The sequence below is a fragment of the Sphaeramia orbicularis genome, chromosome 4, assembly GCF_902148855.1.
Source record: "Sphaeramia orbicularis chromosome 4, fSphaOr1.1, whole genome shotgun sequence".
NCBI classification, from domain to species: Eukaryota; Metazoa; Chordata; class Actinopteri; order Kurtiformes; family Apogonidae; genus Sphaeramia; species Sphaeramia orbicularis.
The window spans coordinates 2,138,477-2,152,561 of record NC_043960.1 but is presented as its reverse complement, the minus strand read 5'-3'; the positions used below and the strand labels follow the sequence as shown (position 1 = coordinate 2,152,561).

At 35.1% G+C, this 14,085-nt stretch overlaps 1 protein-coding gene across 1 annotated transcript in view; it reads right to left on the bottom strand.

Moving 5' to 3' along the window:
* Positions 1-14,085, bottom strand: part of acsbg2 (acyl-CoA synthetase bubblegum family member 2) — a 40,194-nt gene that overhangs the window by 15,609 nt on the left and 10,500 nt on the right. Inside the window, exons 2-5 of the mRNA XM_030132793.1 lie at positions 13,229-13,352; positions 11,445-11,524; positions 7,771-8,054; positions 3,429-3,517 (exon numbers count right to left, since the gene is read on the bottom strand). Coding sequence (XP_029988653.1) covers positions 3,429-3,517; positions 7,771-8,054; positions 11,445-11,524; positions 13,229-13,352 — 577 coding nt within the window. The remainder of the gene's footprint in view (positions 1-3,428; positions 3,518-7,770; positions 8,055-11,444; positions 11,525-13,228; positions 13,353-14,085) is intronic.

The window sequence follows — 14,085 nt, the reverse complement described above, 5'->3', positions numbered from 1 at the left end:
ACCTGCCATGATGTAGTTGTGTTAGAGGATTAAAAAAAGGTGCATGAGTCAGATTACTCCAAGGATTCCGGAATGTGTCTAAAAAAGGGCCCGATATATAAAATATAAAACTTTGCAGTAGAGCTTATTTATTTCCCTGTCTGGGACTAATGACAGATTTTCTCATCTCATGCTGAAGTGAAATTCAAAGGGAAATTGTGCAGAAGAGCAAGTTTTTATTTTGATAATGAAACTGATATTTAATGTAACACAAAGAAACCAACAGTCTTATCTGCTCTCAACACATTAAAATTAATTAAATTAAGCCAATATATACTTTAACTGCAATTTTCCACGTTTTCCTTAGATTACATTAAAAAGATTTTTCCTGTTTAAGTCAAGAGTCATTCATTAAAATTTACACGACTGAGACAAAGTAGTAAAGGTTGCTTTCCTGATATCTGATCATTATTAACAAAACAAACCTGCAGAAAACAAACAAAAACTGTTTTTTGCTTCAATTTGCAATTATATTTTCAGATTTTACAACAGAGACTGGACTGATTAGTCAGTTTGATAAATGTTTGTCTGGTTTGTTTTAAAGAGCAGCGTTTGAGTGTAGTGATGAGCTTAAAACCACTATAAAGCTCTTATGTTGCAAAAGCTGATAGATCAGAATCAGAATCAGAAAAAAAAGAATCAAAATCAGACAAAAAAAAGAATCAGAATCAGACAAAAAAAAGAATCAGAAAAAAGTATCAGAATCAGAAAAAAAAGAATCAGAATCAGAAAAAAAAGAATCAGAAAAAAAGTATCAGAATAAAAAAAAGTATCAGAATCAGAAAAAAAAAGAATCAGAATCAGAAAAAAAAGTATCAGAATAAAAAAAAGTATCAGAATCAGAAAAAAAAAAAGAATCAGAATCGGAAAAAAAAAGAATCAGTATCAGACAAAAAAAGAATCAGAATCAGAAAAAAAGAATCAGAATCAGAAAAAAAAGAATCAGAAGTAGAATCAGAAAAAAAAAAGCAATCACTTTTATTCGCCAAGTATCTTCAAAAGAATACAAGGAATTTTACTCTAGCTTTTTTACCTCCACCAGGAGGTATTGTGATCACTTTGTGTTGTTTGTTTGTTTGTTTGTTTGTTAGCAGGATAACTCAAAAAGTTATGGACGGATTTTCATGAAATTTTCAGGAAATGTTGATACTGGCACAAGGAAGAAATGATTCAATTTTGGTGGTGATCGGGGAGGGGGGCACAGATCTGTCTAAGGGGAGGTCTGCTTTTCTTATTTAAACTATGCTCTCTCTGTAAACAGGCACGAAAAAAAAAAAACTAAAACAGATTTTAAATAAAGATAAAAAAACTTTTGTCCAAAATAGTGTATCAACATTTAAGTTAAGTTGTGTAATTAACAAATGTGCAATGGAAAAAAATGTGCAAGGATAAAGAATAGCAGCCAGCAGGCTGAGGTCTGTGCATTATTATTATTATATCAGATTCATTTCTGTTGACAGCTGGAGTATTTTACCATCCAGCTGAAACATCAGCGCCCGATTCTGATGGAAGGTGAGAAAGGAAACAGTACATGCAAACGCTCGACTGCTTTCCAAAGAAATGTTCAAAGAAATCTCCATGTGGACTGGTTTTACTGGTCGCCAGGTTTCAGTGCATTGTTACTGTGACACATCAGAGTGTGAACAGAGAGTGGAGTTAGGTGTGGGAGTGGGAGGAATCTGCAAACACAGCGCACTGAAATACCAGGTTTATGACCCGCCACATAACACAGATGACAAAGCAGTGATCTCTACCACAAACTCTTCTGCTTCAATCCGCTTTTGCACTCAGCTTTCCAAGACGGACTTTAGGAAGGCTGGACCTGGACGGACGGAAGTCAAATCTGCCGACACATAACAGATGTTTTGTGACGCAACCAGATGAGCCGAGGAAAAGCTCACTGTGTCCGACTGTTTTCTACGGCTGCCTTCAGACAGCAGGTCTTAATCTGATATCCAGCAAAGTGAAAGTTTTAGTTTTTCTACATTAAACAACTGTCTTGATTGGAAACTGCATAATGCAACAGTTTATTTCAGATACATTTTTTAAATTATTTTTATTTATTTATTTATTTTTAATGAAATGTCCTTTGCATGGACAGCATTTTTGAAGTAAAACTGTGACACTTTTGCTCCTACAGATGACAAAAATGCACTGCTGGGTCTCAGGAGGTTAGTGCACAATTCAGATTTTTGGGTGAAATCTGATTTTTTTGTGTGTTTTTTCATATCACACATTAAATGCGACTTCTATCAGTTTTGAGTGTGAAATGAATGCAACCCTGAAGTGACCTGCATGCGCAAAAGAGGTCCTGACGGAATACATGACCACGCAGACACACACTGTGTTTGTGGGTCGTTTGTTCCATTTCAATGATGTAAAGTTCCGATAAATGCGACCTAGCCGTTCAGACTGAAGTCACATTGCAAAATATCAGATTCAGTCACGGAAAAAATTATTCGACCACCCCTTGTTTTATACACATACATATATATATATATATATATATATATATATATATATATATATATATATATATATATACACATATATACATATATACATATATATATATATATATATATATATATTTGAAAAACCTTTGTATTACAAAAAAAAACCCTGTTAATTACAGTCTAATGACAATTAACAACTGATTTACACTAGACATGTTAGCGCAGATCAGGTTTATCAAGAACAGCAAAGTTACAGTAATGGTCTGAATGTCAGCGTATTATTATGGGATGGTGCAAAAGTGTCCACTGTGTTGGCTGATACAGAACTAAAACAACCAAACCCATGAATATACAAGAGAACAGCTGGAGAAGAACTGTCCACTGGACTGACCACTATGCATGAAAGGGTTAAAATCAAATTTTATTGCTTATGATTTTGTGTATTTTAATTTTAATGTTTTTGTATTTTACCTTTCTCTCATCTTAAATGTATTTTTATGCCTCTCCTGTGATGCTTTCAGTTGTCCTGTACATGAAGTGTGCTATATACAGTAAATAAACTTGCCTTACAGGTCACATATGGGCAAAATACTCTGATTTGGGCCACATTTGTCTGCAGTCTGAACGTAGCCTTAGACAGACTTGACCTCACTGAAAGGAGCCGTTGTCAAACATCTGACTCCTGTTGGAGGTCATGCCCAGAGAGCATTCACACAATCAGGAATGAGGAGAGGCTTGCTCCCTGTTCTGTGCTCCAGGCGTCTCTGAACTCTGATGTCATCGCAGGCTACGTGCTCTGCTGAGGTGCTCTCACATATTTCCAGTGTCCTTTCATTCCACTCCAGAATGAGCGACGTGAGCATTTACACACAGAGGAGACGTTTTCTGTCACTGACATAAACACACTCGTTCAGAGACGGAGATGAAACGTACCCTGCCAGGATGGCGCCGATGTCAGAGATGAACCACTCGACGGAGTTGAAGCCCAGGATGCCGACACCATGGTAACGCTGCAAACCCAACTGCAGGAAGAGGGAAACAGTTGTTAAACAAGTGAATCCAAATGGGATTAAATATAATGGACAGAAAACTTCAGATTAACCCCGATAAATGCAAGCACAGTTTCTTTTACTCACTGATAGAATTTTGTTAAATGTTCTGGTTGATTCTGGGTTTAATTGACAGTTTGTGATAAAAACAGAAAGTGAAAAGTGTTAGAAGTAACATGAACTGCAGCATTTACATGACAAACTATAGAGGTGGCCACAGTAAATATTTATACACAAATACAAGTATTTATTGGAAAGTACCAGTGTATACGTATAACTTCACAGAACTGCAAAAGAGCCAGATTATACTTAAAATGACCCTTTAGATTATTTAAGATACAAACAACATTATCCTGTGTTATGTTTTCACACATACAGTCACGGAAAAAATTATTAGACCATCAAGAGGTATCAAAAACTATTTTTATGTAATCCAGTCCTAACTCCTGTGTGTCATGTGACTAAAACAGACAGAAAAGAAAACATGGAACGAATAAAAGCACTGTTTTTGTCAGTACAATGACACACATATGGATGGAAGAACTGAAGTGATTGAGGTTTTTATCAAGAAAACCTGTTAAATGGATAGATATCAGCTCTGAAATTAAACTACTATGAGCTGTTTTTGTTGTTCTCATTATATTTGTCCAAACAAATGGACCTTTAGTTGGACCAGGCATTAAAATGAACAAGAAATTCAAAAAAACAAGAGTGGTCTAATAATTTTTTCTGCGAATGTAAATGCACTGAAATCATCCTTTAGTTATTTGGAGGTGGTTTTACACTGTGAGCTGCAGGTTCGTTCCTTTAGAGACTTTCTGAGCATTTAGCAGCAGCTGCTGCTTTAATATAAGGCTTAATGTGCATCAGTAATAATGTAAACTGAAGCCAGTGTAAAATTAAAACAGTAACAAATACTGGAATTGATCAAGACTGTTCTTATTTGTTGTAGTTTTTAATTGTGCAGCTTTTTATGTTTTTAATCTATTCTTGTATTTTATTCTTTTATTTGGGTTTTATCAATTCTTCTGTATTTTTGTTTCATATTTATTTATTTTACAGTTCAATGTCTTTTAATCTATTCATGTATTTTACTCTGTTATTTTGGTTTTTATTTATTCTTCTGTATGGCACTTTGGTCCACTGTGGTTGGATTAAAGGGCTTTACAAATAAAGTTGGACCGGATTGGAAGAAAATATAACATGCAACTATTGTTTGTTATTTATTAGTGATTTTCAATCAAATGTGTCCAAAATGAGCTGATGTCAGCTTGTTATATGTTATATGTCTTAAGTAGTTTAGTTTAGTTTAAGTTTAGTTTAGTTTAGTTTAAGTTTGGCTTAAGTTTGGTTTAAGTTTAGCTTTTAGCAAGACTTTAGGGTAAGTTTCAGTTTAAATTTTAGTTTTAGGTTCAGTTTAAATTTTCCCTGAAGTTTACGTTCAGCTCTTAGGTTAAGTTAAGTTTAAGTTTTAGGGTAAGTTTTATGTCTAAGTATTTACAGGGATCACACTCAAATATAAAACTAGGGCTGTGTATCAGCAAGAATCTGCCGATATGATACAAATCACAATACTAGGATCACAATACGATATATCACGATACTGTTAAAAAGACAATTTTTTGTTTGTTTCTTCTTTTAAATAATAATTTCCTGGAAGAATTTAATTACACCATAAATCTGCACAAATACTAAACACATTTGTATTTGATCCCAACAGGATCTAATGTTCTATCACCAAATGTTCAAACTGTGTTCAAACTGAAATTCTGTTTTACAGACATTCCAGTTTCAGATCCTGTTCAAATGTTCAGATTCTGTTAGTTCACAACTAACATCAGAACAGGATTTGAGTTCAATCCCAACAAAGGAACGAGCATTATTTAATAAAAGGGTGTTAAATAATAATAAATACAATACAAACAAAAAAGAAAAACAAAAAAATCAAAAATGAACCTCCACAATATCTGCATTTGAATAAATACCTAAAAATATCCATACAGTACTTTTTAATATCGATACAGTTTTGTGAAATGAAATATCACGATATACTGCAGAACCGATGTTTTCTTACAGCCCTATATAAAACATATATCCAAAGTAGTAACTAAAACAATACAAACAAAAGCATAACAGTCCAAACAAGTTTACAGTTCCTTCCCACAACTGGTGAAAATGCTTTGGTTGACAACGTTTGAATGTATGTTTTAATCTTTTTCTTTTTTTTTTTGTTTTTATAGAGTACACCAAATACTATAATAGAAAACAGATGGGGGTCATTAGAGTCTTTGTCTTGTGTTGAACTGCAGGTCTGAGTGTGAACGCCTCATACGGTCTTTCATACGTGCAGATAGAATATTAAATATAAGCCTAAACATCCGGCAGAGGTGCGCTGCTGACACTTCACACCACGTATGGCCCAAAAACAGAAACCACAGACTACATGAGCAGGTTCAGTGTCTGTTTGGGTTCCACGGAGCCTCCATGTTGAGTTTCACAATAACCACTTGTCTTTGGTTTACAGCCGAGGCCTGTCCCGACATTTCAGTCTAGACTGACTTGGCCTGAAGTCAGACACGTTAACTAAAGATTGTAAAACAACAACAACAACAGAAGCTGATTGTTGTTAAACAGAAGAGAAGCTTTTGTATTGTGTGTCTGAGACGGAGAATCGTCTCTTTTTGTTCTTGAGTTCAGACAAAAGTGCTTCTGTTTTGCAGATATTTTTGTCTTAGTTTTGATTGTGTAATGTCAAACTTTTGTAGAGTACAATCCAAGAGCATTTCTCGCATTGTGTAATTGTGTCAAATTTGTCAAGACTTGAACATGTTCAGAGTTGAGTTTAGTTATTCATCTGCAAGAGTTAGCAACAAAAAGGAACAGCGTTTCTGCAAAACCACTATTAGTTTTGTTGTTTTATCAAGATTATAATGACAACACACGCATTTCAGTTCAAGTGGAATATGTAGGAGATACGAAAACAAGCAAACAGGATAACAGCTGACCCATGTTATTTACTAAACACTGAATATCAGCTTCTATCATCAGACAGAAGGTTTGGAATGCAACGCTGTTGTTTGGATAGATTAAAAAAAACCAATTTTCTAGTATCACTGAACATTTTAAATGATAGTAAATGATTTTAGGACAGAATGAAATGAGTCTGATTTTTTTAAACCGTTTTTTAAGGGTATGTAGAACATCGTTAACCTCATAGCATAATGGCCTGAGTCATCTTTTCGTCATGACAGAGCCGATGATGCAAAGTGAAGCAGCAGTGTTCCAAGAGTGAAGCTATGCAGAAATCACAGTTTGGCCAAAAATAGGATTTAGGCCACAGGTGTCAAACATGCGGCCTGGGGGCCAAATCTGGCCCCCCAATGGGTCCAGTCCGGCCCTGGGATGAAAAATTACACTGAAGATATGAACAATCCTTTTAGTTCAGGTTCCACATTCAGACCAATTCAGTCTCCAGTGGGTCGGATCAGTCAAATACGATCATAATAAGATATAAATAATGACAACCCCAAATTCCAGACAGTAGTGACTATATGACTTTAAATGAAGGGAAAAACTCAAAAATAGACAAAAAAAAATATTCCATTTCAGCATAGAGAGTAAAATTCTTTTCTCTTTAGCCTAATCGTGTTTTTTATCTTCATGGACATAATTAAAATTAGCAAAGGATGGATTAAGTGGTGTTTTCTTTCAAATGGTAAATGCTCGGTATTCATATTTTCCACACTTTTATGGACAAAGCGCTTTAGTTTACAGTTCACCCACTCACATTCATATACCAGTAGGCTGCTATCTATCTATCTCTCTCTCTCTCTCTCTCTCTCTCTCTCTCTCTCTCTCTCTCTCTCTCTCTCTCTCTCCTCTCTCTCTCTCTCTCTCTCTCTCTCTCTCTCTCTCTCTCTCTCTCTCTCTCTCTCTCTCTCTCTCTCTCTCTCTCTCTCTCTCTCTCTCTCTCTCTCTCTCTCTCTCTCTCTCTCTCTCTCTCTCTCTCTCTCTCTCTCTTCTCTCTCTCTCTCTCTCTCTCTCTCTCTCTCTCTCTTCTCTCTCTCTCTCTCTCTCTCTCTCTCTCTCTCTCTCTCTCTAACAGAAGCTGCTCCTCTTCCTGTGGTTCCACACAGGACTATTTTCCACCCCAGGACAGTAAACAGAACACAGTCTGTTCAGGGGTTTTCATTCAGCATCTGTCCACATACTTCTCCTCCTGTTACCTTCAGGAAGCTCTTGGCGGCGGTGCGACAGGTCTGGTAGTACTCTTCGTAGTTCATGGTCTTCATCTGCTCGCCGTCCTTCCAGCTCAACGCCGTGAAGCCACCAAAGCGTTCCACAGCTGAGGTGAACATCTGGTGGATGGTTAGCGGAGCTTCAGCGGCCATGCCCGACTCCCCCATCCGGAGTTTGACCTCAGCATCACCCTGTGATGTCCACAGGCCCTGAGGCTCCGCCCCCACCGCTGCCGCCGCCACTGACAGCGAGTCAGGACGCTGAGCGCTCACTGAGGAGGAAACGAGAAGAGAGACGACATGTGAAGTTTATGCAGTATATAGAAGGTTTAAGCCATACAGACCCAAACATCCACAACCACCAAGAGAATTTACTGATCTGAACTGGTGAATACCTGTTGATCTAATAATTCTGTTAATACAGGTCAGTAATTGGTGTAAAATACAGTTTGTCGTCTTTTCATGGTCATCAGATATGACCCATTTGGACGTTCACAGGGTCCATAGTTACCATGGAAACACCATCATCTTCTACAACACTGGTTCTCCAGTAAATCCCATGGAGTTGGATCAATGACAGTGGATGGACACACTGGGTTTATGTTCAATTAATGATAGATTTTGTTGAAAAAGTAACATTTTCTTCAGTTTTCTTCTGTTTCTTATATAATGACACACAACTTTCCTCTGAGTTTTTATGAACAGCTACATGATCAGTAAAATAAATATGGGAAAAGACCTGATTTTCACAGAAAAAACGCAAAATACAGAAGATAATATTATAATAAATGGTGATAAACCACTTAAGGAAGGTTAAATATAGAGAAAAAGTCATTTTTGAATGGCCACATAAATAACACTGGGTCCTAATGGGTTAATAACATATTTTGCTCATTTTATCCTCCGTTTTCTCTGTTCTGATGTAATAACCTTTGAATATACAGTATTAAATGCACAACACTGATTCTCTAGTAAACCCCATGGAGTTGGATCAATGACAGCGGATGGAGACTGTTGGTTTATGTTCAGTTAATGATAGATTTTGTTGAAAAAGTAACATTTTCTTCAGTTTTCTCTGTTTCTTATATAATAAAACACAACTTTCCTCTGAGCTTTTTTGAACAGCTACATGATTAGTAAATTAAATATAAGAAAATTCATGATTTTCACTGAAAAAACACAAAATACAGAAGATAATATGCAATAAATGGTGATAAATCACAAGAGTAAGGTTGAATATAGAGAAAAATTCATTTGGGAACTGCCACATAAGTAACACTGGGTCTTTATGGGTTAATAATATATTTTGCTCCATTTATCCTCAGTTTTCTCTGTTCTGATGTAATAACCTTTGAACATATACATACATGATCAGTAAATTAAATATAGGAAAATGCTGCGCAATAGTAACACGGGTCTTTATGGGTTAAAACAACAGAAAATGCCCAAAGTGCAAAATACAAGATATGATAAAACTAGTTAAAATAAGAATAAATATAAGATATAGTAAAACTGATAAAAACAGATACACAGTAATAGAATAAATAGGATCTAAAATCACGGAGAACCAAACATACTGGTTCCTCTGATCATCACATGAGCTTCTACTGAAACCCTGAGTTCATTACAAGTCAAACCATCCAGTAAATCATAAATCTGTTCGTCTCAGTCATGTTCATGTAAGCAGCGGTGAGGCCTTTCATAACGTGATGGATGTGATCACTGGGGTTACTTGACCATGTTTCAGCCCATTTACATCAGAAATATGAATGTTAATGGAAACTTCAGGTCCGTATGTACTGAACAGAGCTGCAACTATCAGTTTATAATAACTCTACTATTATACTGACCTCCAACTATTCTGACTTATTAGATTTATCAGTTTAAGTATTTTTTAAAACAAAGTAAAGTCACACGTTTCTGTTTCTTGCTTCTTAAATGTAATATTTTCTTCATTCTTTATATGACAGTAAACTAAATATGGACAACACAATATATTTGAGGACATTCTCTTCACTCATTGATTATTGTTAATATATTCTAATTTTATTACTATTTTATAAACCAAACCACTACGTGCAAAAAGACTCAACAGATTAATCATTTGTTGACGTTTTCTTCTGATTCCAGGTTCATTTTTAAATCCATCTTATATTTTCTTGTATTATTTTGTGGCCTTTCGCTTCATTGAAGACTTTTAAAAGATTTTTACATTTAGCTGTAGATGTTTAAATCTTAATCTGCTCTTACACAGATCATTTTTTGTCTTGCTTTGTCTTACACTGGTATTTTTGTCTGGTGTCTGTATATATATGTGTGTCTGGTTGCTATTGTATCTAAAACCTGTTTAATTCTTTAGCCCACCTCATCCAGGACACTTGTGAAAAAATGTTTTAATGTCAATGACACTTAAATAAATAGATATAGTTATAGATAAAGGTTAAATAAAGATGGAAATATATACATATATGTGTATAATGAAAAAGGTTTGTAAATATTGACAACATGGTGACTAAACATTTTGACTGTACTAAGCATTTTAATTGTATTTTAACTGTATTTTAATTGCATTTTAAATTGTATTTTAATTGTATTTTACACTGTAAAGCGCTTTGTGACTCACTGTCTGTGAAAAGTGCTCTATTAATAAAATGTACTTACTGAGTTACTTACTTACTTAAACACTGTTGAATAAATATTTTTAAAAAATTGCAAATATATGTGTGAAATTGTACAAAATTCTCCTTTGAATTTACTTCCTTTTTTTCTTTCTTTAAAAAAACATTTTCCTTCTGTTATTTTAAGAATATCAGTGGTGTTTTATCATGAAGAAGCTTTTCATAAAGTGCACAAATATGAGTTGAATAAGTCCAGTTACTGGTTTTTTTTCCTTTGCTTGGTAACGAAGAGTGGAAAGAATTTCAGCATGGTTTTAAATATTGACAATATGGTGACTAAACGTTTTGACTGTACTAAGCATTTTAATTGTATTTTAAATGCATTTTAAATTGAATATTAATTGTATTTTTCATTATATTTTACATTGTAAAGCACTTTGTGACTCCCTGTCTGTGAAAAGCACTCTATAAATAAAATTTACTTACTTAGTTACTTACTTACTTAAACACTACTGAATAAATATTAAAAAAAATTGCAAAAATGTCCAAAATTCTCCTTTGAATTTACTTCCTTTTTCTTTCTTAAAAAAAACCATTTTCCATGTGTTATTTTAAGAATATCAGTGGTGTTTTATCACAGAAAAGCTTTTCATAATATGCACAAATATGAGTTGAATAAGTGCAGCCACCAGTACTTTTTTTTTCCTGGGCTTGGTGACTAAGAGTGGAAGGAATTTCAACATGGGTTTAAATGCAGGAAAAGGGAAGAGAAGCTGCGTTGCCAAAGAATGTGAAGTTCTGGGTCTTCAGTTTGACCTACTTCCTCAGGAAAAACTGATAAAACACATTTGCTAACGCTGACATGAGCGGCTCCAGCCAACGCAGGGACCGAAGCCAAGGCCGTTTTAACCTCCTGACCTGTGTTTAGAACCTCTTTATCGCTGTTTTCTTTTCTCCGCTGACAAAATGTGGAGGTTTAGGGTGGGATGAAGAGGCTGGTGTTTGTTTTGTCTTTTCACCGTAGAACTGTCGGTGTTTTCTGACCTGTTTGTGTGTGCTGTGCAGGGACGTCTGTGGGCTCGTCCTCTTCCCTTTCCCCCGTGGACTCTTCCTCTGAGGACTCGCTGAGGAACAGGAAAGTGAAAACAAACACGTATCATGTAAGTGAATCCCCCACTCGCTGTCGCATCCCAGGAGGGGAAAACAGAAACCAGAGGCAGAAACCTGACCCTGAATGAGTCATAAGGGAAATACTGCAGCACAATGAGCACATGGCAGCTCCTGAGTCACAGATTTCACTGTAATTTTATAGACTTTTCCTTCAAATTAAAGCTTCAGTAGCAAATTAAATGTGTAAAAAGTCAAGCACAGCCTGGCATTACTGCATGTGAGTATGGGTGATATATTTATCTGCAAACTAACTACACCCTATAATTTTAGCGTCTGTAAAACTCCATAATACAATAATAATAGACACACACTTCATTGAACTCCTCAGGGTGTGTCTACAATGTAACAGCAAAGAAGTCATTCATTCAGTAACATTAGAATAGAACAGAATAGAACAGAATAGAACAGAATAGAACAGAATAGAATAGAACAAAACAGAATAGAATAGAACAGAGTAGAATAGAATAGAATAGAATAGAATAAAACAGAACAAAACAGAGTAGAATAGAATAGAATAGAATAGAATAGAATAGAATAGAATAGAATAGAATAGAATAGAATAGAATAGAATAGAATAGAATTGGTTTATGTTCAGTTAATGATATATTTTGCTGAACAAGTCACTTTTTTGGCTGTTTTCTTAGTTTTTGATATAATAATCCTCAACTTTACTCTGAGCTTTTATGAACATCTACATGATTAGTGAATGAAATGCTGGAAAATACCTGATTTTCACTGAAAAATACACAAAATATACAAGTTAATATTACAACAAATGGTGATAAACCACTTCAGTTTTCTCTGTTCTGATGTAATAACCTTTGAATTTACTCTGAGGTTTTATGAACATCTACATAATCAGTAAATTAAATATAGGAAAATGCAGTGGATAAAATAAGAAATAGTGATAAGTCACTGAAGAAAGGTAAGATATTGAGGAAAAAAATCATTTGAAAATGAAAATATTAACCTCCTAACACCCAGCTATGGGTTTCACAGCTTTAATAAAAAAAAAAAAACAACAACAAAAAACTATCCACCGCAAAGGACATTCAATAAAAATTGTTAAAAAATGCATCTGAAAAAACTGTTGCATCATGATGTTTCCAATATTGGCAATTATTTAATTAAAAAAAATCCAAAACCTATACTTTCCAGGGTTTCAGGAGGTTAACGGTAAATGTTGTTTTTTTTGTTAATATTATTTTTAGTAAATACTGAAGAAGGTGGTCAAAGTGGTTATATGATTTAAGAGTAAATTCCTTTAAGTTATTCTCACAAAATTCTGAAAAGAAAAATGACTTTTTTACATTAAGCACATATGTTGAGCTGCTAGGACTGAACTTCTGAGAAAAAAAGAAGGAAATGGAGAAAATTCTGTATAATTATGAAGCTGATCTGTGAATATTTAGGAAATTATTGCATTTTTAGAAGTATACTGTGTTATTAATTCATGTATTTTTGTGTATGTTGATGTATATTGTTTATCCTGACCTACTCCTCCTTAACATCGGGGACGTTTGTTGCATGTTTTACACCTCTCGTACCGTTCATACCGTCACTATCAGATACGACAGGTTCCACAGATAGTCTTGTGTAAGCTCTGATAACATTAAACAGTAGGTTAAGGTGGTTTAAGGTGGTATGTGTGGACGTACTTGGCTGCATCGACCACGCAGTCATCGAGGTCGACGGCGCCGCAGGACGACTCCATGAATGCGGCTTCTCTGGGAGGCTCCATCACCACGGCCTCGGACATGGTGGTGGGCTCGCACGTGATCACTGAAACAGAGACAGAAAGGAACCGTAAATGACAGGGAGGGTGAGTTTTGTGATTTTTGTGATTTATTCCAAACGTGATGAAATTTAACATTTTTGTGAACATGTAAAATAGAAAAAATAATACAAAAATCAACAATCAAGACCATCTTAAAAAGAAAAACAGCACAATAGTTTTATTTACATGTCTGAAAAGGGGGTGGGAAGAAGTGCCACTTATTTAATCCCGCCCCTAATTGTACGTGTATTTGATAAATTACCTGATGGTTTCCAGTTAAGGAAGTAGATGAGGCGACAAAAACTGTGTCGAGACAAACCTCCACATGAACTGAGGACAATTTGACTCTTTATCTGTTTCAGTGATAATCATCAGGTCGAAGCAGGTTAGATTCACTGTGACTCGGTCTGTTTACAGAAGGATTACGCAAACACAACTGCAATGATTTGTACCAAACTAAGTGGAAGAGTTCCGTCTGATTCTGCGACAAAATCTCATAATAAACTAAACTGGGACAATTCAAGACAAGGATTTCTAACCACTTCCCCATCTGTTCTATTGTTTTAACTGTATTTTTTTACTTAAAATCATCACACTTTGCATATTTAGTCTATAAATGTCTGTATATCTACAAATTTGTATGTTTGTATTTGTATGTATGTATGTGTGTGTGTGTGTGTGTCTGTGTGTGTGTGTGTGTGTGTGTGTGTGTGTGTGTGTCTGTGTGTGTGTGTGTGT